This window comes from Microtus oregoni, unplaced genomic scaffold (assembly GCF_018167655.1).
Source record: "Microtus oregoni isolate MIOR12 unplaced genomic scaffold, Mior012 000015F_ref0000493, whole genome shotgun sequence".
In the NCBI taxonomy this organism is placed as follows: Eukaryota; Metazoa; Chordata; class Mammalia; order Rodentia; family Cricetidae; genus Microtus; species Microtus oregoni.
The window spans coordinates 23,404,469-23,428,102 of NW_024543074.1; the positions used below are offsets into that span (position 1 = coordinate 23,404,469).

The window sequence follows — 23,634 nt, forward strand, 5'->3', positions numbered from 1 at the left end:
GTGACGCACGAGCTACGAAGTCATCTCCCAGGGCCAATCACCGCCTACTGCTGGGCAACGTGACCCCACCCACTCGGGGGGGGGGCGCCAGCACCTCTGCTTACTCCCGCCCCTCCCGGCGTCTGGGCTCTGATTGGCAAGGAGGCCACCCCCTCGCCCGGAGGAACTGCTCTAAGCCACGCCCAACAACTGACCAGCTGGCCAATAGCTGAAAAGGTGTGGCTAGCCCTCGGCCTAGGCCACTTGCTTAGACCAGTTCTACGTCAAGCCACAATTTAAAGAGCAGAAGGAAGTGAAGGCGTGTGCTTTTCAGTGCATCTTGGTCAATGAAGTTCTTTACGGTGACACTCGGCTTCCCAGAATGCAGCGCGCTCTGTGAGTTGGCATTTTTAAACTGATCTCTGAATCGGTCGCGGGGAAGTCCTTAAAGGGCTAAAACCCCTCCTTCTTGGAATTTCTTTTAGAGAACCTCAGAACTGATTCACCAGCCTCCACAGAAGGCCTAAGTTAAAGAAAGGTGGAGCTCGAGAAGCAGCAGGAGTGGGCAGAGCTGAAGATGGAAGTCAGCCACAGATGCAACCGAACTCCCTAGTGCTTCGGGGTATAGGGACGACTGTCACCCGCACAGCCCCAGTCTTCTCTAGGGAGCTAGTATACCCTTCGTGGGTCTAGCGAAAGGAATCTGTCTCGTCCTAGTCGCCCAACAGCCCACGACTTCTCAAGGGGCAGCTTCCTAACAAAGGATTAATAGCACAGCCCTCTCTTTAGAGAGAAGGCTTCTGTTTAGAGATTAGAGGACGATCTGTGGCTAAGTAATACTAGCCAGAAACCCCACCGTCTGATTAACACCTAGTCAGTCCCACCCTCCAAAGGGCTTCACTGACTCCAGGCCTACTTTAGGGAAGTGATTTCAAAGGTGGAGACCAATGAAGAGGCTGCTGCTTCCCCAGGGGCCAATCAGTCTGAAGAGCGGGGGATGGGCAAAAACTGAAATGAACCCAATGACTTGGCAAAAGCTGCTGAATTGATTATTTAAAGAGACAAGCCTGGGACCACCTCATCACTCCCTCCTCACCCCCAAAGAGAAACTTCTGGCTTGGGGTTCATGACTTTTGTATCATCTCCAAATTGAGGGTGCGGGCAACTGAGGCGGACAAATGAGAGGGGAGCTGAGGTAGTTACTGCGTTAAGTATGGGCTCCATCCACTAGCTGATTGCTAGCTCCTTCAAACTCCTCAATTCTTCGTTCAGGACAGTGTGCCTTTAAGGAGACTTCCTGTCTTCCGGCCCTAGTAACAGCTGATTGTTCGACCCCAGGGGAGCATCAGTCTTAACCACATCCTTCTCCACCTCCTTCCCGTCTGTCCTTCTCCATCTCCTTTTCTCTGACCCCCCCCACACCCCGCATGGGTGGTAAGGGAAGGAAATGGAACCCCAATCATGGGGGTGGGGGCGTTATACTTTCCTGGTCTTTTCTCTATCACTCCAGGATTGCCACCTCCCCCCAGCATCTTAGTTTTTCAGAGTTCGGAGGAGATTGGAACCAGAGATATTTCTTGTCAGCACAGTGAGTTTGGTGAGGCCACTCTTGGGGAGCCTGGTACATTCTATCGCTCGTTGAGTGTGGGTGCTCCAGTAGACTCCTGGGGATGGTACAGGGAAACTGAGCCCAAGCCTAGGGAAAAGGAAAGGTTGTGGAAAGCAAGCCTGGTGGATCAGACCCTGTTTCCTGTACCAGCTGCTCCTAACTCGCTGTTTCAGTTGCTCTTTCCCTTCCTAGGTCCGGTAGCTGACCGGGTCCTCTTGCCTTGGCCTGCCCACTCCACTTCTAACTTCTTAGGTGCCACATATCTTTTCCTTTTAGCCCACCCCCTCCCTCTGGAAATGTGCCAACATTCTGTTAGCTCAGGTACTGCAGGTGGAACACATCAGTCCTGGAAGCCAGGGTTGTCTTCTGGGAATTCCTACGGGAAGACCCAGGTAAATATGTTGTTCCAGCTCTGAGCTGGGAGTCAGGGTCACTCCAGGACAAACTTAGTGTGAAGTCCCAGGACTGACTTGGCAGGGTTAGGGGAAATTGAGTAGGGCTCTGGCCAAGCTTGGAAGAAAGAGGAGTCTCAACAAGCTGCCCTATTCTCCATTATCCCTAGCATAAGAGTCCCATTCCCTCCTCATTCAAGATCCCAGTGGTTGCCCTTCTGCACTTTATCCGACTCTCTAACCTCTCACCGACCTCGAGGCGAAGAGCATAGTTTCAGGTTGAGATTTCTCAACCTTAGCACTATTGATATGTTTAGCCAGATGACTTCTTATGCAGATGGCTGCACTGTGCTCTGTCCTAGATGCCAGTAGCACACAATCCCGATCCCAGTTATAACTAACAGAAATGTCCCCAATTTTCCTCTGGGGAGTCCAAATCCACCCTTGCTGAGGAGAACTGAATCAGGCAAACATTCAAATTCCAGTGCTGACTAGCAGTGCACGTAGCAATACTTCCTTCATCTACAAAACAGTGTAAATAATAAAGTATGGTTTCGAGTAAGGTTTTCAGAAGGGATGGTTTGAAATCACTTAGCACAGCACCGATCCACCAGACCCACAGCTAGCACACTCACTGCCAGCTTCTTTCTTGCTGACCTCACTTGGCATGGGCTGGTGGCCTACAGGCAGCTGCCATTTCCCCCAGTGACTAGCCAAAATGGGTACTTCTGGAAACACGGTATTGAAGTAGGCAAAGGAAGTAACTAATTCTCAACCCCATATTCCCAAAGCCCAAGGGTGCTTGAGTGGCAATTCAGGAGTAACAGTTGAGGGAGAGGAAATTGGGAGGACAATTACACAGCCTTATTTTAATTATTATCAGTAAAGGTCGTGGTGGGACTTTATTCATGCAGGGCGCACCATCTGGCACGGAGTTATACCTCCCTGAACCCCAAAGACTTACTTTTCAAGATGTACCTTGAATATCTGTGCATCAGAGCTACCCAGCGTGCTTGACAAAAGTTCAGGCTCCAGGGTCTCGTTCTATACTAAGTAAGAAGAGCACCTTAAAGTTAGTAGAGCACTTGCTCGGCTGGCACGCGCAAAGCCTTGGGTTCAACCCCCAAGATAACAAAGCCAAGAAGTTTTCTAAAGTTCAGATAAGGGCAAGTGCACGTCCCAGTCTTGAAAAGGACTTAGAACAAGAAGTAACTTTAAATCCATTCAAGATCACTCTTGTAGTATACAGCCAACACCACTAGAGGGCAGGGCACATAGACTTAGAGAAAAGTTTTTGTTCTATTTGGACAAACTGAGACCAGAGCAAAGACCTTTCAGATCCAGTTCTGTTGTTACCAAGGCACAACCTTTGGATCATCAAAATGGGCCCTCCCAGAGGGTAGTAATAAGGTACACTTGTTACCCCAGGACTTGAGTGGTGGTGGCGTCCGCCTTTAATCCCAGCACTTGGCAGAATCAGGCAGATCTCTGATTGAGGCTGGACTGGTCTACAGTATGAGTTCCAGGCCAAACAGAGCTACACAGAGAAACCCTGTCTTAAGCCCTGCCCCCTCCACAAAAAAAAAAAAAAGATTAGGGGCTGGAGAGATGACTCAGTGGTTAGGAGCACTGACTGTTCTTCCAGAGGACCTGGAGGTCAGTTTCCAGCACCCACATGGCAGCTCACAACTATCTGTAACTCCAGTTCCAGGCGATCCAACATACTCACACAGATAAACATATGGGAAAAACACCAACTCATATTAAGTAAAAATAAATCATGAGAGACAGAGAGAGAAGGGGAGGGGGAGAGAGAAAGAGAGAGGAGGCTGAAGGATCTTGAATTGAAGACTCACCTTGGATACATATTAAGATTCTGATTTTTTTAAAAAAAGGTTCTTTCCTGGGTCCCACACCTACTATGTTTGTTGGGGAGGGGTGGAAGGGTAAGCAAAAAAACAAATGAACAAAATTCTCTCTGTCCTTTGGTTTCAGGTTCTCATAGCTAACCTGAAGATAGAGAATTTTTTATGGGCCATCTTGTTTCCCAACTGAAAAACAGTAATGTCCAAGTACAGAACACTAGTTTAATTAATCAATTATTTTAAAGAGAATATAAGCTTGCTTTTGTGCATATTCTCTCTCTTTCTCTCTCCCTTCTCTCTGAGACAAGATCTCGTTATGTCATCCTGGCTATCCTGGAACCTTCTACATAGACCAGGCTGGTATGGAACTCACAAAGATTCTCCTGCCTCTGCCTTTGCAGTGCTGGGATTAAAGGCAAGCACCACTATGCCTTGTTCTCTTTCTTTTTTAAAATGTTCTTTTCTACGTGTGTGAATATTTTGATTGCATACATGAATGTGTACCATGTGAGTGCCTGGGCCCATAGAGGGCCAGCCAGAAGGAGGTGCCATACACCCTGAAAGTAGAGTTACAAATGACTGTGAGCTGCCCAGCTGGGTGCCAGGAACCAAACCCAGGTAAGAGTAACAAGTAACCATTGCGCCATCTCTCCAGCCCCTAACATTTTTTTTTTACTGAAGTGAAACAAAACTTTTTCCTACTAACTTTATTTTATTTTTAGAATTTTTCAAAAAGATGTATTTAGGGCTGGAGAGATGGCTCAGAGGTTAAGAGCATTGCCTGCTCTTCCAAAGGTCCTGAGTTCAATTCCCAGCAACCACATGGTGGCTCACAACCATCTATAATGGGATCTGGTGCCTTCTTCTGGCCTGCAGGCATACACACAGAATATTGTATACATAATAAATAAATAAATATTAAAAAAAGATGTATTTATTTTTATTTCATGTGTGTGGGTGTTTTGCCTGCAGGTATGTCTTTGTACCATGTGTGTGCCTTGCCCATGGAGAGCAGAAGAGGAGATCAGATAGAGCTGGAGCTATAGACAGGTGTTAGCCACCATGTGGCGCTGGGAATTAAACTGTGGTTCTCTGAAGAGCCCTCAGTGCTCTCAGCCACCGAGCCATCTGTGCAGCCTTTAACTTCACTTTGCAGGGACATAAACTTAGGCATGGGAGTGACTAAGCAGGGAACCAATGAGAGCTCCAGGGCTTGTCCTGCTGCAGATTTGTAAGTTGTTTCCTGTGTCTCATGTGGCTCTCCCTGAGTGTTCAGGGAGTTACATTAGAGCCCTCAGGAGAGTCGCGAGGTGCAGGCAGGCATGATACACCCGGAGTGGCCATGCCTTGGTCGGTATGGTGTTTGAAAACCCACCCACTAAGTCATACTGTAGAACAAATACCAAGTCATCTCTTGAGAGTTCAACTCAGGCCCCTTTTAGAGTGAGAGTCCTTATCACGGCTGCACAGCCTGAGATCCTCAGGCTAGTCTGAAGTTATAGGGATGGTCGGCCAAGCAGCCCGACTAATATTCCCTCTTCTTAGTCTCATCTCATCACCGAGGACATCTCATCTGTATTAGTTAATTTTCTGTTGCTGTGATAAGACACCATGGCCAAAGACAGCTCCAGAAAGAGAGTTTAGCCAGGTATGGTAGCACACACCTTTGATCCCAGCACTCAGGGAGCAGAGGCAGACAGATCCCAGTAAGTTTGAGGTTAGCCTGGTCTACATAGTGAGTTCTAGGACAGCCAGGGTTATGTAGAGAGACACTGTCTTAAAAAAGAAAAAAGAAAAAAAAGGAAAGGTAAAGGAAGAGTGTTTATTTGTGATTCCAGAGAAAGGAGTTCATCCTGCCAGGCAGGCAGAATCTGGAAGCAAGAGGCACAGTAGCAGAGAGAACAAACTGGTAATGAGGTAAACCCTCAAGCCTGCCTGCCCACAGCGATGTGCTTCTACCAACAAGACCACACCTCTCTGTCACCCCTTCAAATGCCACCACCAACTGGGACCAATGTTCAAATGCCTGAGTTTAGGGGGGAACATTGACTCAAATAACCATTCTGTCCCTGGATGGAGTGCCACTCACAGGCCTTGTGGGCACACCCGTGTTTCATAGCTGGGCAAATGGAAAGGAGAGGAGACTTAGGAGAGACACCAGACAACGTCTGAAGTCACTTTTGGGGTTCATTCACAGTTTGGTTAAAGTCATTGATGTCATCATGCTGCTCAACCAGGGAGTTAGCTGGAATCCCAGCACTTGACAGGAGCAGGCAGGACTTAGGCAGTTCATCCTCATCTACATGGCAGTTTAAGGCTGGCCGGGAACATCTGATGCAGTGCAGGTCCCTCATGGTAGGGAAGTCTTGACAGCAACTTGAAACACCCAGTCACACTGGATCTGTAGTCAGGAAGCAAAAGATGATAAATTCATTTATTTTTTCAGATAGGGTATCATGTAGCCCAGGCTGGTCCTCAAACTCCCTGCAGTTAGGATGACTTTGAAGTTCTGGTCCTCCCACCTCCACCTCCCAAATGCTGGAATTACAGGTGTGCGTCAGCATGCTGACTCGAAGCACTGGTTTGAAAATGAATTGGCCTAGCTTTAAGTCCTGCCTCGAGTTTTTCTTGTGTGATCTTTGACAAGTTTACTAAAGGTGGTTGGTTCACTTCCCTATTCTAAATTAGGTATGAAAATATCTCCCGTTTTGCTTTGGTTTGACGTTTTGAGACATGGTGTGATGAGGTGGTTCTGGCTGTCCTAGAACTCAATGTATAAACCAGGCCAACCTTGAACTTGCTTCTGCCTCCTGTACTGGGATTGCAGGTTTGAGCCACCACGACAGGTTTAATAGCTTCCTAAAACTGCAGTGGCACGCTGGATGTGATGGCATGTGCCTGCTCTCTTAACCTCCAAAGATTCCCCGAATGTGAGTTGGTGAAATGGTCCATCAGGCAAGAGTTTGCTGACAAAGCCTGATGGCCCAAGTTTGACCGAGGCACACGTGCAGCCGTCCACCTCCACGCATACACTCTCACACTTAGTAAAAACAAAAAGCACACAAACCAGGGAGAGAGAGAGAATTAAATGAGCTATGTAAAGCTCTTGGCAAGTGGCTAACTCCCGTAAACACTCCATAAATGGGGAAGCTACTACATATGAGGTCATGTGACCAAGCACATCTGGGGCTCCAGCAGCCTTTGAAGAAGAAACAGATAGAATCTGTCATATCTAAACCACAGATGTGTTTTCTCTGGGCAGTCTTTCTCCTTTTCTTTCTTCTCTCCCCCTTCCTTTTTCGAGCTATGTCTTGTGTAGTCCTGTGGTAGGGGTGGGGCTGGAAGTCTTAACTACACTGGCTTTGAACTCGCAATGACGCTCTGCCTGATCTGTCTTATTTGAGACAGGTCTTACAATGTAGCCTTTGCTGGTTTTTCACTCTATAGACCAACTTGGCCTCAAATTCACAGAGATCTACCTGTCTCTGCCTTTCAAATGCTGAGAATAAAGGTGTGTGCCACCACACCTGGACTTTAATTTTTTTTACTTTATTAATACTAGGAATCAAAATTTCCACTTCCTCCCCTTCACCCTCTTCCCTCCTGCTCCCCCACTCACCCTCCTCCTCTCCCCATCCAGTCCTAAGAGAGGGCAGGGTACCCTGCCCTGTGAGAAGTCCAAGGCCCTCCCCCCATCCATCCAGGCCTAGGAAGGTGTGCATCCAAATAGACTAGGATCCCAAAAAGCCAAACAAGTCCCAGTGCCATTATCATTGGCTTCTCAGTCTGCCCCAATTGTCTGCCACATTCAGAGGGTTCAGTTTGATCCCATGCTCATTCAGTCCCATTCCAGCTGGCTTTGGTGAGCTCCCATTAGCTCAGGCACACTGTCTCAGTGGGTGGAACATCCCCTCGTAGTCCTGACTTGAATTTTAATTTTTAAAACCTATTTATTTTTATATATAGGTGTGTGGGTGCTTGTGGAAGTCAGGAGAGGGTGTCAGAACCTCTGGAGCTGAAGTGTTTCTTTTTGTAGTCTTGACTAGAATTAGTTCTGTAGACCAGGCTGGCCTCGAACTCACAGAGATTGGCCTGTCTCTGTCTCCCAAGTGCTGGGATTAAAGGTGTGTACCACTATTGCCCAGCATCTTAAGTGCTTTTAAAGGCTTAAGCCTCAGCACCAAAGTCTTAGGAAACTCAACACACACACACACACACACACACACACACACACACACACGAATGTGCCAGAGCACACAAAGTGGTTTTATTGCTGGCCTGGCCTGTACATGAGCCAGAACCAAGACCTTTGGCGGGAGACCCGCAGTTTGAGCGTAGGCTCTCTGGTTTCTGTTCCTTGTTCTGTGTGGCACCCTGCCTAGAGCCATAGGAGCATCTGTAAGCCCACAGTTTCAACAGGAAGTCTCAGGAGAATATTTCGTTTTAAAGAACACCAGGTCTCTGTGCCTGGGTCACTTCCCTGCTTCCCGGGATGTTGTGAAGGCCAAGTGGCAAGTTACTAACCAAGTGCTTTGGAAAATTAAACTCCTTGTTTTGCGGAGTAGCATGGGAGCGCTGAGAGTGTGCATGTCTGGTTCTGAGGCTACCAGAGCTGACAGTTGGCTAAAGGCTAGCATTTCCAAGATGAGCCTCACTAGATCCGCATCTCAGGGCCTCCAAGAAAAATGGGAAAGGGGAAAGAGGTCCGGTGCCTGTTCAGGATGGTCTTCCTCTGCACCTGAGGGCGGCTGGATTGCCCAGGTGGCCCCAGAAACAAGCGAGGCTGGGACGAAGCCCCAAAAGAATAGCCGAAGAGAGAGTGCTTTGCCTAGGCGGGTCCGCAGGGGTGGGGGCAGGGGCAGGAGGCGGGGTCTCTCTGGGCCCTTTGGAGACACGTGCGGTTGTTTCCGTGTCTGGGAGATCACATGACCCGCATCAGCTGACCCGTCACGGTGGCGCTCAGCTCTGGAGCTCAGCGCTCCCCGCCCCGCTGCGACCTGGAGCGCAGGACCCTGCGGAGGGGTAAGAGGATCCTCAGGCCTTCTCTCTTTTGTCGCCGGTTCGCCCAGTCACCTGCACCCCAGCTCTCGCTCCTCGCCCATCCCAACCTTCCAGGCCTGGCACCCCGGAAGCCACTGCGAGGAGGGCCGTGGCCAGGCTCAGCCTCGCGCTGTCCCCAGGGGGCCAGGACCAGATGGCCCAGGGGAGCAGAGGGCGGAAAGTGGTTCTTACAACAGGATCAGAGGGCTGGTCTTCTTCCCCAGGACCTGACATGGAGGAGCTGCTCCGGAGCGTGGAGAGAGACCTGAACATCGATGCCCGGCAGCTAGCCCCGGTGCCGGGGGGCACCCACGTGGTGGCCCTAGTGCCCGCGCGTTGGCTGGCTAGTCTCCGCGAACGCCGCCTGGGACCCTGTCCCCGGGCCGAGGGCCTGGGTGAAGCGGAAGTCAGGACTCTACTTCAACGCTCGGTACAGAGGCTGCCCCCGGGCTGGACGCGGGTAGAGGTGCACGGGCTGCGGAAGCAGAGACTTTCCTACCGGCTGGGCGGAGTCCTGCCCTTTGAGGAGGGATCCTGTAGCCCCGAGACTCTCACTCGTTTCATGCAGGAGGTGGCTGCCCAGAATTACCGGAACCTGTGGCGCCATGCATACCATACTTATGGGCAGCCCTATAGCCATAGCCCTGCCCCCTCAGCTGTACCCGCCCTAGACTCTATAAGACAGGCTCTACAGAGGGTCTATGGATGCGCCTTCCTGCCAGTGGGTGAATCCACCCAGTGTCCATCAAATGTCAGAGATGGGCCCTGCACCTCTCGGGGCAGCCCTGCCTGCCCTAGCCTTTTGCGAGCTGAGGCCCTGCTGGAGTCACCCGAGATGCTGTATGTGGTACACCCTTATGTACAGTTCTCCCTGCATGATGTAGTTACCTTCAGCCCTGCCAAGCTGACCAACAGCCAAGCCAAGGTGCTTTTCATTCTCTTCCGTGTCCTCAGGGCCATGGATGCCTGTCACCGCCAAGGGCTGGCCTGTGGGGCCTTGTCTTTGCACCACATAGCTGTGGACGAGAAGCTGTGCGGTGAGCTCCGCTTGGACCTGAGTGCTTATGAGATGCCGTCTGAGGATGAGAGCCAGGAGGTCTCTGTAGAGAAAAACGGGACAGGTGTTAAATCTGAGAAAGAGGAGGCAGGGAGACCTGCATGCCCCACCTGCCAGAAGGAACTCAAGGGCCTTATGCTAGACTGGGTCCACGGGCGGATCAGCAACTTCCACTACCTCATGCAGCTGAATAGGTTGGCAGGACGCCGACAGGGGGATCCCAACTATCACCCAGTGCTGCCCTGGGTGGTGGACTTTACCACGCCCTATGGGCGCTTCAGAGACCTTCGTAAGTCCAAGTTCCGACTCAACAAGGGAGATAAGCAATTGGACTTCACCTACGAGATGACGCGGCAGGCATTTGTAGCAGGTGGTGCAGGAGCTGGGGAGCCTCCTCACGTTCCCCATCACATCTCCGATGTGCTCTCGGACATCACGTACTATGTATACAAGGCTCGGCGCACACCCCGCTCGGTCCTCTGTGGACATGTCCGAGCACAGTGGGAGCCCCACGAGTATCCTGCCACCATGGAGCGGATGCAGACCTGGACACCTGACGAGTGCATCCCTGAGTTCTACACGGATCCCTCCATTTTCTGCTCCATCCACCCTGACATGCCTGACCTGGATGTGCCCTCCTGGTGCAGTTCTAACGAGGAGTTTGTGGCTGCCCATAGAGCGCTGCTGGAGAGCCGGGAGGTATCTCAAGACCTGCACCATTGGATTGACCTTACCTTCGGCTACAAACTCCAGGGCAAAGAGGCTGTGAAGGAGAAGAATGTGTGTCTGCACCTGGTGGATGCCCACACCCACTTGACCAGCTATGGCGTAGTACAGCTCTTTGATCAGCCGCATCCCCAGCGCCTGGCTGGGGCTCCTGCCCTGGCTCCTGAGCCTCCAGTAATCCCCCGGCTATTGGTCCAGCCCATTCAGGAGGCCACAGGCCAAGAGGACATTCCAGGACAACTTATGAATGGGGTAGGCAGGCTTGTTTTAGAGGCCACTCCATGTGAGACTGGCTGGACTAGAGACAGGCCCGTGACAGGGGAAGATGACTTAGAGCAGGCTACGGAAGCTCTGGATTCCATCTCCGTCCCTGGGAAAGCAAGTGACCAGCTGGGCTCATCCTCCAGTCAAGTCTCACCTGGCCTGTTGTCTTTTTCAACAACCGCGGGCTCTCGACCAGGCCGCAGAAGCAAAGCTGCTGGATTGGACCTTGGCGAGGGTGAGGAGGGGAAGATTGTTCTTCCTGAGGGCTTCAGTCCCATCCAGGCATTGGAAGAGCTGGAGAAGATGGGTAACTTCCTGGCTAAAGGCTTAGGGAGCCAGCTGGAGGTGCCTGAACAGCCTCGGGTCCAGCCACCTGTGCACCTGCAGCGCCTCTTCCACCGAGACATGCAGGTGCTGGGTGTCCTGTTGGCCGAGATGGTGTTTGCCACCAGGGTCCGCACACTGCCGCCTGATGCACCTTTGTGGGTGCGCTTTGAGGCTGTCCGGGGTCTCTGTACGCGCCACTCCAAGGACGTCCCCGTGTCTTTGCAGCCTGTGTTGGACACACTTCTTCAGCTGAGTGGACCCAAAAATCCCATGGTGGTGAAGAAGGGCAAGCTGGACCCACTGTTTGAGTACAGGCCCGTTTCCCAGGGACTGCCCCCTCCCAGCCCATCCCAGCTCCTCAGCCCCTTCAGCTCCGTGGTCCCCTTTCCTTCGTACTTCCCAGCACTGCACAGGTTCATTCTGCTGTATCAGGCGAGGCGCGTGGAGGATGAGGCCCAGGGACGGGAGCTGGTGTTTGCTCTGTGGCAGCAACTGGGCGCAGTGCTGAGTGACATCACTCCTGAGGGCTTGGAGATCCTGCTGCCTTTTGTGTTGTCACTCATGTCTGAGGAGCACACGGCTGTGTACACAGCCTGGTACCTATTTGAACCCGTTGCCAAGGCCCTAGGCCCAAAAAATGCCAATAAGTACCTCCTGAAGCCCCTCATCGGTGCCTATGAGAGCCCCTGCCGGCTGCATGGCCGCTTCTACCTGTACACTGACTGTTTTGTGGCCCAGTTGGTGGTGCGGTTGGGTTTGCAGGCCTTCCTCATTCACCTGCTGCCCCATGTCCTTCAGGTACTAGCTGGGCTGGAAGCCTCCCAGGAGGAGAGCAAAGGCCTGGTTGGAACCACTGAGGATGAGGAAAGCGAGATCCCAGGGTCCAGGCCTGGCTCGTGTGCCTTTGGGGAGGAGATTCAGATGGACGGGGAACCTGCTGCTTCCTCAGGACTGGGACTCCCAGACTACAGGTCAGGCGTCAGCTTCCATGACCAGGCCGAGCTGCCAGACACGGAGGATTTCCAGTCTGGACTTTATGTGGCCGAATCTCCACAGCCCCAGGAAGCTGAGGCCATGAGCCTGGGCCAACTGAGCGACAAGAGCAGCACCAGCGAGGCCTCGCAGGGCGAGGAACGGGGTGGGGAGGATGGGGGTGCCCCTGTGGACAAGAACAGCCTGAAGTCAGGCGACAGCAGCCAGGACTTGAAGCAAAGTGAGGGCTCTGAGGAGGAAGAGGAGGAGGAAGGCTGTGTGATCCTCGAGGAGGAAGAGGAGTCAGATGACGTCACAGGAGCATCTGAGCTCGCTCTGTCTGACACAATGTTGTCCATGGAGACGGTCGTGGCTCCTGGGGACGGGAGAGAGAGAGAAGAGGAAGAGGAGCCCTTGACAGAGCAGCCAGAAGGCAAAGAACAGAAGATCCTCCTTGGTGAGTTCTCGGGCCTGGGAGATGTTGGTCAGCCGCTCCCCATTTCCGTGTTTCCTGTGCCGTGCACGGGTCCATCCTGTGCTCACATCCACAGCCAGATGGTCCGATACAGCGTACTGTGTTAGTGTGTGAGTGCAAAGTGAGCTTTCTGACGTCAGAAAAGGTGTCTTTTAAAGGGACGGGTTGGGCTCTGGGTGGAGATTAGTGGTGGAGCATTTGCCTAGAATGTGTGAGGCCTTGGATGTTTTATCTCTAGCACCAGAAAAACAATTAAGAAATAAAAGCAAGCGATGGTCGAGGTGTAAATTGAATGGGAGCCGTCAATACGAGGTGTGAAATGGGAAGAGTGTTCCAGAAAGGGCTTGTGTACAAGTCTCCGAGGCTCTCATGGTTCCATCAGAGAGGCCATGAAAGGCTTACTGAAGAGAGGCCAGGGAGGAACAAGCCTATATTCAGGGACTTGGGAACATCGCTGAAAGGAAGACCTCTCTTCAGTTCCTATGTCAACCTCTAGCATGGCTAAGTGGATGGGCCCTGTGTGGTCAGGCTCCCTAGCAAACAGCCGGAGTTGGCTGGGCGGGGTGTGGTAGCGGGTGGGGTGGCAGAGGTGCCGAGCGAGTTATCTGATGAGCTCAGACCCTGCTCCTGCCCTGCAGATACTGCGTGCAAGATGGTCCGCTGGCTGTCCGCCAAGCTTGGCCCCACAGTGGCCTCTCGCCATGTGGCCCGGAACTTGCTGCGCCTGCTGACATCTTGTTATGTGGGTAAGGCCTGTGGTTAGTGCTGGAGACCAACTTTCCTCCCGGGCTTCTGCCCATCCTTAGCCTCTCGAGGGGATTCCTTTCCTAACTTCGCATCACTTCCTGGGCAGGTCCTGGGTCTCAGTCTGTCAGCTTCTCTTCTTGGGTTGGGAGAGGGGAAGATCCCAGTCTAGAATGAATAGAAGTTGCCCCATAAATCTTAGATGGCTGACCTCCCTTCTGCCTTCCATTAGTTTCTCAAAGGCCTTCCTTGGCAGGGCCCACTCGGCAGCAGTTCACAGACAGCGGTGACGAGAGTCCCCCACTGAGTGCCGGCAACATCTACCAGAAGAGGCCAGTGCTCGGTGACATAGTGTCAGGGCCTGTGCTCAGCTGTCTCCTCCACATCGCCCACCTCTATGGAGAACCGGTTCTCACCTACCAGTACCTGCCCTATATCAGCTACCTGGTCAGTTGCTGCTTCAGCAGTCCTGGGGTGGGGAAGCTAAGGACCCAAGGGCTGGCCCCCAATCTCTGAGGCTCCAGGAGGTCTGTGGAGTGGCTGGCCCTCATCTACTCTGTGGTCCCAGGTGGCCCCAGGGAGCAACTCAAGCCCCAGCCGACTGAACAGCCGCAAGGAGGCGGGGCTGCTGGCCGCGGTGACACTGACTCAGAAGATCATTGTGTATCTCTCAGACACGACCCTCATGGACATTCTGCCCCGCATCAGCCATGAAGTCCTGTTGCCCGTGCTGAGCTTCCTCACCTCCCTTGTCACAGGGTAGGTGACATTGGAGAATCACCTGGCTGAGGGATCCCCAGGAGGGGCTGGGAAGCTGAGGGGAAAGGAGATAATACTGGGGGTTAAGAGTCATGATGCCAATGCTGGGTGTGGTGGCACAGGCCTTTAGTTCTAGCATCCAGGGGAGGGGAAATTTCTGTGAATTTGAGGCCAGCCTGGTCTATATAGTGTGAACTCCAGGCTAGCTAAGGTTTCCTAGTGAGACTCTGTCTTTTAAAAAAAAAGTCCTGGGTCTGGGTTGTGGGTGTGGCTTGGAGATAAGACTCTTTCCCAGCAGGTAACGCTACATTTGAGCTCCAGCACCTCAGAAAAACAAATGGGGGCTGGAAAGAATGGCTCAGGGTTTAAGAGTACTGGCTACTTTTCCAGGGGTCCCAGGTTAGTTCCCAGCACCCACATGGTGGCTCATAACCATCTGTAACTCTAGTTCTGGGGGATCTGACACCCTCTTCTGGTCTCTGTGGGTACTGTATGCATTGAAACAAACATGCAGGCAAAACACCCATACACTTTTAAAAAAAAAAGCTCATGTTCTATTCTAACTCCAACTCCGAGTAAGCTACACTGTGCCTCCATTTCCTTATCTGGTTTGGACTGGTCAGGCCCTTCAGGGAGGGACCTGCAACTCATGAGCTCCCGTTTCTAGGTTCCCAAGTGGGGCCCAGGCCCGGACTGTCCTGTGTGTGAAGACGGTCAGTCTCATCGCCCTCATCTGCTTGCGCATCGGACAGGAGATGGTTCAGCAGCATCTCAGCGAGCCCGTGGCCACCTTCTTCCAGGTCTTCTCTCATCTGCATGAGCTGCGGCAGCAGGTAGGCAGAGCGTCTGGGCTGGGCAGGCTAGGCCAGGGCTGTGGGCTCGCTGACTCCCCGGGCTTCCTGCCTGCAGGACCTGCAGCTGGACCCTAAGGGCTGTGCTGAGGGCCAGCTGCCAGAGGCCACCTTCTCTGATGGGCATCGACGGCCAGTGGACCCCAGCCTGCTGGAAGAGCTGCAGAAGGTGTTCACCCTGGAAATGGCGTACACAATCTACGTGCCCTTCTCCTGCCTGTTGGGTATTGCCCATCACGTTCCTTTGCACAGCGTTGGTGACATCTCTTCCCTGGGGCGGGCCCAATGCGTTCACTTCCAGAGTCAGCAGTGGGTTCCTTTTTGGTTTTTGTTTTTGTTTTTTGACACAGTGTCTTATTTAGCCCAGGCTGACCCCTAACTCTGGATCCTTCTGCTTCTGCTTATCCACTGCTGGTGTTCTAGGCATGTGCTGCCGCTCACGGTTCTTCATTTTCCTTAAAAAATTATTTTGTTTGTGTGTAGAATACGCATGTGAGTGTAGGTGCATGCATGCTTTGACGTGTGTGGAAGTGAGAGAACAATATTGGGAGTTAGTTCTCTCCTTCCACCATCAGTTCTGTGGATTGAACTCAGGTGCTGAGTCTTGACAGCAGGCCCCTCTGCCTGATGAGCCATCTCTTACTCTTGTTTTCTGTTTCTGTTTTTGTTTTTGTTTCTGAGGCATAGTTTCTCTGTATAACAGCCCTGACTGTCCTGGAACTCACTTTGTAGACCAGGCTGGCCTCTAACTCACAGAGATCCACCTGCCTTTGCCTCTCAAGTGCTGGGATTAAAGGTGTGCACTAACACCACTCAGCTTGTTTTTTTTTTTTTAATTATTTATTTATTTTATTTATTATGTATGCAGTGTTCTGCCAGCATGTATCCCTGCAGCCCAGAAGAGGGCACCAGATCTCCTTACGGATGGTTGTGAGCCACCATGTGGTTGCTGGGAATTGAACTCAGGACCTCTGGAAGAGCAGCCAGTGCTCTTAACCTCTGAGCCATCTCTCCAGCCCCTTGTTTTTGTTTTTTAAAGATGAAATCTTACTGTATAGTCCTGGCTATCCTCGTACATACCATCCCCCTGCCTCTGCATTTGCCTCCTGTGTCCTGGGATTACAGACAGGCATGTACTGCCAGCCCCCAGCTCACAGTACATTTTAAGCACAATGCTTTCAGAATCAGCAAACAGATATGGCCTCAGACCCCAATTTCCATGGTGATTATCTTAGTTAGGGTTTCTATTGAACATCACGATAGACCATCACAACCAAAAGCAACTTGGAGAGGAAAGGGTTTATTTCATCTTACAGCTCCTGAGTCACATGCTGTCGCTGAGGGAAGTCAGGGCAGGAACTCGAGGCAGGAGCTGAAACAGGAGCCATGGAGGAACACTGACTTGTTCCTCGGGCTTGCTCAGCCTGTTTTGTTGTTTGTTTTATTTTGTTTGTTTGTTTGTTCGTTCGAGACAGGGTTTCTCTGTGTAGCTCTGGCTGTGGGGACCCCATTCCCTCTATTTTCTCTGTTTCTATTTTATTTTCTTTTTGTTTTTTGAGACAGGTTTCTCTGTGTAGCCCTGCCTGTCCTGGAACTTGCTTTGTAGACCAGGCTGGCCTGGAACTCACAAAGATCTACCTGCCTCTGTCTCCCAAATGCTAAGATTAAAGGCCTGTGCTGTCTGCTTTCTTAGAGAACTCAGGACCACCTGCCCTGGGGGTGGAGCCACCCATAGTGAGTTGGGCCCTCCCACATCAATTGTTAATCAAGAAAATGCTCCCACAGGCCAATCTGGTGAGGGAGTTTTCTCAGTTGAGGGTTCCTATTCCCAAATGACTGTGCATGGTGTCAAACTGACACAAAACAAAACAAAAACTAACCAGGACAGTGACTTCCAAGAGATTCAACATTTTCTGGCACAAAAGGCTCAGGAGCCAACCATACAAGTCTGGGGACACAGGGGAATATGATGGTCTCCAGAAGCTATCTGCAAAGGAATGGACAGCCTGCCATTTTTGTGGCCTCCCTTATGGGCTGGGTGCGCTACTGGTTTCACTTTGAATAGGATGCACCTTGCAGTTGGGTATGTTATGCTCCTACAGAATCCTAAACTCCAAGGGCACATCTGTCTTATCATTCTGTGTCTATTGCCGCTACGGGCATATGTGTCTGTCTCTATAGAAACAGCACTCATGTCTATGTATCAATAAAGGAAACTGAGGCTCAAAGACAGGGACTTAATAAATAGCCCAGAGTGGCCCAGTCAGTACCTTAGGCCCTTGGGTAGGTGGTAGCAGCTGCCTGTCGCCTTCGCTGATCTTAGGACCTTTCCCACTCCCACGCAGGCGACATCATCCGGAAGATCATCCCCAACCACGAGTTGGTCGGGGAGCTGGCAGCATTGTATCTGGAAAGCATCAGCCCCAGCGCTCGAAACCCAGCCAGCATGGAGCCCACTATGCCCAGTGCCAGCCCTGAATGGGACCCTCAGAGTGGGAGCTGTCTCTTGGATGATGGCCACTCAGGGACCTTTGGGAGTGTCCTGGTTGGAAATCGCATCCAGATCCCTGATTCTCAACCTGAGAGTCCCGGGCCCCTGGGCCCCATCTCTGGAGTCGGAGGTGGGGGCCTCAGCAGCAGGAGTGAAGACAATGCCCTGAAGCGGGAGCTGCCCCGGAGTGCCCACAGCTTGAGTGGGAATTGGCTGGCGTACTGGCAGTATGAGATTGGTGTGAACCAGCAGGATGCCCACTTCCACTTCCACCAGATCCGCCTGCAGAGTTTTGTAGGCCACACAGGGGCTGTCAAATGTGTGGCTCCCCTGAGCAGTGAGGACTTCTTTCTGAGTGGCAGCAAGGACCGTACTGTGCGCCTCTGGCCACTGTACAACTATGGGGATGGGACCAGTGAGACAGCCCCCCGCCTCGTTTACGCCCAGCACCGCAAGAGTGTCTTCTACGCGGGCCAGCTTGAAGCCCCGCAGTATGTGGTGAGCTGTGATGGGGCTGTGCACGTCTGGGACCCCTTCACAGGTGAGCGGGCGCAGGTGAGGCCTGTTCTGCGGCTGCTTTACTGTGCTTCCGCCAGGCCGCTTGGCAATGGGAGCCCAGGGGGAAATCTATAATGGCATATTTTGGAGGGGAAGATTGAGTGAGATGGAAACAACTGGGCCTTAGCAACCGTGGGACCTGAGTTTGAATCCACTCCCCCAGCTTACCAGCAAGCTGCCTTGCTGCTGGGAGCCTCCACTTCCCACCTCTGAGAACCAAAAGCACTTTGGTTAGAAGATTATGCACGAAGGGCTTGTGTAGCATCTCCTGCCATCATTGTACAGAGAACTGTGAATGGAGAGGAAGGGAACAGATAGCATCGGGCAGGCGGGCGGTGCCAGCTGGCGAGAGCATGCTGTATGAAGAGGGGGGATTGCTTTGGGGTGGGACCCTGGCTTGGCTATGGAAACAGGAAGATGAGAAAGTCCTGAAATCGTTTGTCTTTTCTGAGTCACTGGGGAATGGGATGCAAGGATGGGGTGAGTCGGGGGGCTTGAAGTAGCCAGGGCTCTTTGATAGTCACTAGGTCCCCAAATGTACTGTGTCCTTCAGGGAAGACCCTTCGCATTGTGGATCCTTCAGACAGCCGGGTGCCCCTGACCGCTGTAGCTGTCATGCCTGCCCCCCACACCAGCATCACCATGGCCAGCTCTGACTCCACCTTGCGCTTTGTGGACTGCAGGAAGCCCGGCTTGCAGGTCAGGAGGTGTGCAGTTCCCTGTGCCTAGCCGGGGGTCTCTAGGAGCCTGTCAGGGAAGAAACACTGCAATGGCAGCCCTGTGGGTGGGGCTCTGTGCTGGACCTGAGTCCAGGGACTTTCCTTTTTTTTTTTTTAAGATTTTATTTATTATGTATACAACATTCCTTCCATGTATGTTTGTATGCCAGAAGAGGGCACCAGATCTCATTATAGATGGTTGTGAGCCACCATGTGTTTGCTGGGAATTGAACTCAGGACCTCTGGAAGAGCAATCAGTGCTCTTAACCTCTGAGCCATCTCTCCAGCCCTCTTCAGGGACTTTCCTATCCATGGAGGAGTGGGAGGGTCAGGCCTCCTGACTTTATGGGCATAAGTAGGGTGGGGGTGTGATGGCTGGCAATTGAGCCCAATCTCCCTCTGCCTACAGCATGAGTTCCGACTGGGTGGAGGACTGAACCCTGGGCTAGTTCGCGCCCTGGCAGTCAGCCCCAGTGGCCGTAGTGTTGTGGCTGGTTTCTCCTCGGGCTTCATGGTGCTGCTGGATACCCGCACAGGCCTGGTTCTGCGAGGCTGGCCAGCCCATGAAGGGGACATTCTACAGATCAAGGTGACTGCCTCAGTTCCTTCCCTTCACTTCTGCTTAGAGCCTGGCCTTAGTGAGGCCCTTGTACCTACTCATGGACATCTGATGGGCAGGGAAAGTGGCCCTTTTGGGCCAGCTCAGGAACCAGCTGCATAGGAGGCAGGCTAAGGCCAGGAACCAGGGCTAGAACTGACCCCGCCGGGGATGTTCTAATGAGTAACCCTTGTCCATATTTGTCTTGCTTGGAGGATCAGGGGTCGCGCCCTGTCCGTGACCCAGTTCAGGTTAAACAAAGCCCAGCCTGGAGGCTGTTTACTGCCTGGAGACCACTGAGCAGAGTCCATGCCCCCTGCTGGGCTGTCCTGATGGGGGCAGGAGCAGGCCCAGGCGTGGGCATCATGTTCCAGCCTTCTATATTCAATCATAGGCCTCAGGGACTACTCAGAAAGTTCCGGGAAGGGAGTGATAGGGCCTGTTTGTGGGAGGATTTCTCCAAGCAGCTGGAACTCCTCCTCAACATGGATGGTGGCTAAGGTCGTGCTACAGGGGAATGTAGGCTGCCCTCAGCTCTATCCAGAGCCCCAGGGGAAGTTGCAAGTATTCCTAAATTCCAGTATTCTAAGAAAATGTCAGAGTGGTTCTGGGATTATCCTGTATCAATCCCTGTTCTCTTTGAGGCTTCTCTGAGCCTCAGTGTTTTCCCGTGTAAAGTAAGGATGGCGCCAGGCGCTCTTTCAGAAGATCCGAGTTTGCTTTTCAGCGTAAGCCTTGGGCCACTCAGAACTGCCTGTGACTCCAACTCCAGGGGATTCAACACCCTTATGGCCTCCATGGGAGACCCTCATGTGGCCTATGCACGTGCCCTCATGTAGCATGCATGCACGCACGCGTGCGTGTTCATCACAAATACAAATGTAAATGCTCAAAGAGGCAGTGGCAGCACGTACCTCACAGGTGGTTGGGAAGGGTAGTTAGGGCAATGCGGGCGTGTGTAGCACGGTGTCTGCACAGAATTGTTGGAATTTTTTCTTTAATTTTTAAAAGATTTACTTATTTTTATTTATTTATTTATTTATTTATTTTGAGACAGGATCTCTCTATAGAGCCCTGGCTGTCCTAAAATTTACTATGTAGACTAGGCTGGCCTTGAACCCAGAGAGATCCCCCTGTTTCTGCTTCCCAAGTGCTGGAATTAAAGTTATGTACCACCATGCCTAGATATTTTATATATAGAAGTGGGGTTTTTGTTTGGTTAGTTGTTTTCTGTTTTTAGTTTTTCAGGTTTTTTGAGACAATGTTTCTCTGTGTAGCCGTGACTTTACTGGAACTCGCTCTATAGCCCAGGCTGGCCTCGAACTCACAAAGATCTGTCTGCCTCTGCCTCCCGAGTGCTGGGATTAAAGGTGTGCACCACTACCCCTTGGCTTATGGGACTGTGTGTATATACACTACCTTCATCCAGTGCTAGCAAAAGTCATAAGTGAGTGTCAGATCTCCATGGAACTGGAGTTACAGATGGTTGGGAGCCACCATGCAGGTGCTGGGAATGGAACCTAGGTCATTTACAAGGGTTAGGAGGTACTCTTAACCTCTGAGCCATCTTTCCAACCCCATATATACTTTTTTTTTGAGACAGGGTTTCTCTGTATAGTCCTGGCTATCCTAGAGTAGAATCTGTTCTTAAATGAGAGTAGTGGTTACAGGTTTTTGTTTTTTGTTTTTTTTTTCTTTTTTTGGTTGATTTGTTTTGTGTTTTAAGACAAAGTCTGACTCTGAACCTTTAGGTGGCCTGGAGCTTGCTGTGTAGACCGGTGTTGGATTTATGGGCTTGTGAGATTCATGTCAACTATCTAGCCCAGCCAGTGATGGTTATATTAATAACATATTTAATTTTTCTTTGGGAGACAAGGTCTCACTATATATCTCCCAGACGCTGTCTGACCTGGGGGATCACTGTGTAGACCAGGCTAACTTTGAATTCACAGAGGTCTGCCTCCTGAGTGCTGAAATTAAAGGCACCTTGGACTGGTGGTGGAGTTTGGCAGGTTGACAGGTTCCCCAGACCCCTACTGAAGCTGTCCGCCCCTCCCACTCTCTGCAGGCCATCGAGGGCAGCATGCTAGTCAGCTCCTCTTCGGACCATTCCTTGACTGTGTGGAAGGAGCTGGAGCAGAAGCCGACACACCACTACAAGTCAACGTCCGATCCCATCCACACCTTCGACCTGTACGGCAGTGAGGTGGTCACTGGCACTGTGGCCAACAAGATTGGCATCTGTTCCCTGCTTGAACCACCCTCTCAGGCCACCACGAAGCTCAGTTCCGAGAACTTCCGTGGCACACTCACTAGCCTGGCCTTGCTGCCCACGAAACGCCACCTCCTGCTGGGCTCAGACAATGGCATCATCCGCCTCCTGGCATAGGTCCAGGTGGGAGTTGGCTGAGGACAGGGGTGAGATGATACCCTCAGGTCCCACTCCTCATTCTTGATCTCCCAGCAGCTCCCTCTAGGCAAGCCCCAGGCTCTGGGTACCCACATGGCCTGCCGTCTGGGATCATGCAGTTCCTGAATCTCCAAGGTCATGAAGTGGCTTCATTCATGAAACTCGGGAGATATACTGTTCCTAACCAGCAAGAAGGGGAGCATGGAAGAGCATTGTGATCCACATTGCTCCCCTGCTCTGCCGGATTCACATGGGGCAGGGAAGCATCAGGAAATGAAGGAAGATGGGTCTTGCTCAGCCAGCTTCTTCTAGCCAAGCTCTCCCTGGCTCTATCTTCCTGTCCAGGGTACTGATGTTACCTGGACTCCAGCCTCAGGAGGGCTGGCCATGACCTAGGAGTTTAAGGGCTTGGTCTGGGGTTTCAGTATCCACTTGGCCAGGTCTTCTCAGTGTGGGACCAGAAAAGGGGAGCAGGGCCAAGGAAGAGGTTATATGGCCCTAGCTGGTTCAGGAATGAATCCATGCCTTGCCTTGGTACCCCTAACCACAGTGTTTGTGCCTTGAGCCAGGGAGGCAGCCCTGGGCCCAGCACCCTTGGGGAGAAGGGGGCCACAGGAATCATCTCTGCATCTCAGGCTCCTCTCAGAGGATGGGAAGCTCCCAACATCTCTTGAGTCCTCGTTTGGCGTGGAGAAGAGGCCTGAGATGTGCCCCCGGCTGCCCCCTCACTGTTTGCGATCTATGTAAATATGATCAATAAATTCTTTGGAAGAGCCATGGAGCTGAGTGAAGCTGTGTTGTGTTTTCTTTTGCCCAGGCTGGGCTCAAGTAACTCTGCCTCAGCTTCCAAGGAGCTGGGGTTACTGGTGTGTGCCACCATGTCTGGTTAATGGCATGTCTTGGATTTTTTTGAGATGGTCTCATGTAGCTCTTGCTGGTCTTGATCTTGGGATGATGTTCCTGCCTGAAGCAAAGTCCTGGGATTTTAGGCATGAACACCAGGCCTAACTTTTATTTATTTTGTTTGTTTGTAATAGCTCTGGCTGTCCTGGAACTCTCATTTTAGATCAGGGTGGCCTTAAACTGAGAGATCCACCACCTGTCTCTGCTGCTTGAGTTCTGGGATTAAAGGCATGTGACGCCATGCCCAGCCCAATTTTTATTTTTGAAATTTTTTTTTTTTTTGCTGTGTATGAGTGTTTTGCCCACACATACGTATGTGCACCATCAGTGTGTTTGGACTCTGTGGAGGTCAGAAGAGGGCATCAGAGTCCCTGGAAACGAAGTTAATGGATGGTTGTGACCTTCAGTGTGGATGCTGAGAATTGAATCTGGGTCCTCTGCAAGAGCAGCCGTGCTCTCAACCCCTGAGCCATCTCTTCAGTCCCTAGCCCAGCTCTTTTTTGCTACAGGGTCTTTGTAGATCAAACCACTGGCCTTGAACTTGATGTGCAGCCAAAGTTGGCCTTGTATTCCCAGTCCCCTTACCTCTCCCCTCCAAATGTTTGTATCACCATGCCCACCACTTTATCTTGATGGCAGTAGAGTCAGGAAAGCTTGGTGGTTTCCAGGGTTGTGAAGAGCAGAACAAGAGGTTAGAGAAGGAGCCATTATCCTCTGGTTGCCTTAGATGCAGGGTTTCTGGTCTGGGTGGCCTTTGGCAAGTTTTCAGATTGCCAGCCCTTGGGAAAGTGGGGAAAATGAGTGTTGCTACTGAAGAGGTGGGACCCTAGGAGGGCCTGCCTCTGCTGAGTCTCAGCTCTCCACCCCTTGCCTTGGGGCCCAGGCGAAAGGCAGC

The 23,634-nt window shown here is 51.8% G+C and overlaps 1 protein-coding gene across 3 annotated transcripts; it reads left to right on the top strand.

Moving 5' to 3' along the window:
- Positions 1-8,808: 8,808 nt before the first annotated feature.
- Positions 8,809-22,617, top strand: Wdr81 (WD repeat domain 81). 3 transcript variants are annotated; one of them, XM_041664671.1, is made up of 11 exons: positions 9,197-9,315; positions 9,840-12,688; positions 13,345-13,452; positions 13,707-13,897; positions 14,019-14,209; positions 14,877-15,042; positions 15,119-15,284; positions 17,406-18,092; positions 18,663-18,808; positions 19,238-19,417; positions 21,495-22,617. In XM_041664671.1, exons 2-11 carry the CDS (start codon positions 9,844-9,846, stop codon positions 21,813-21,815), a joined length of 5,001 nt encoding a protein of 1,666 aa, XP_041520605.1. In that variant the 5' UTR covers positions 9,197-9,315; positions 9,840-9,843; the 3' UTR covers positions 21,816-22,617. The 3 variants fall into 3 exon arrangements, 2 of the variants coding, with proteins under 2 accessions (XP_041520604.1, XP_041520605.1); XM_041664670.1 differs by having other exon boundaries at positions 8,809-12,688; XR_005975639.1 differs by lacking the exon at positions 21,495-22,617 and having other exon boundaries at positions 8,809-12,688; positions 17,406-18,106; positions 19,238-19,370.
- The last annotated feature ends 1,017 nt before the right edge of the window (positions 22,618-23,634 follow it).

Bases quoted from the DNA above. Each gene is read 5' to 3' on its own strand.
- Wdr81 (XM_041664670.1), top strand. From the start codon at position 9,040: ATGGCCCAGGGGAGCAGAGGGCGGAAAGTGGTTCTTACAACAGGATCA. The intron at 14,210-14,876 runs GTAGGTGACATT...TCCCGTTTCTAG, and splicing joins CTCACCTCCCTTGTCACAGG to GTTCCCAAGTGGGGCCCAGG. The intron at 18,093-18,662 runs GTGAGCGGGCGC...TGTGTCCTTCAG, and splicing joins CGTCTGGGACCCCTTCACAG to GGAAGACCCTTCGCATTGTG.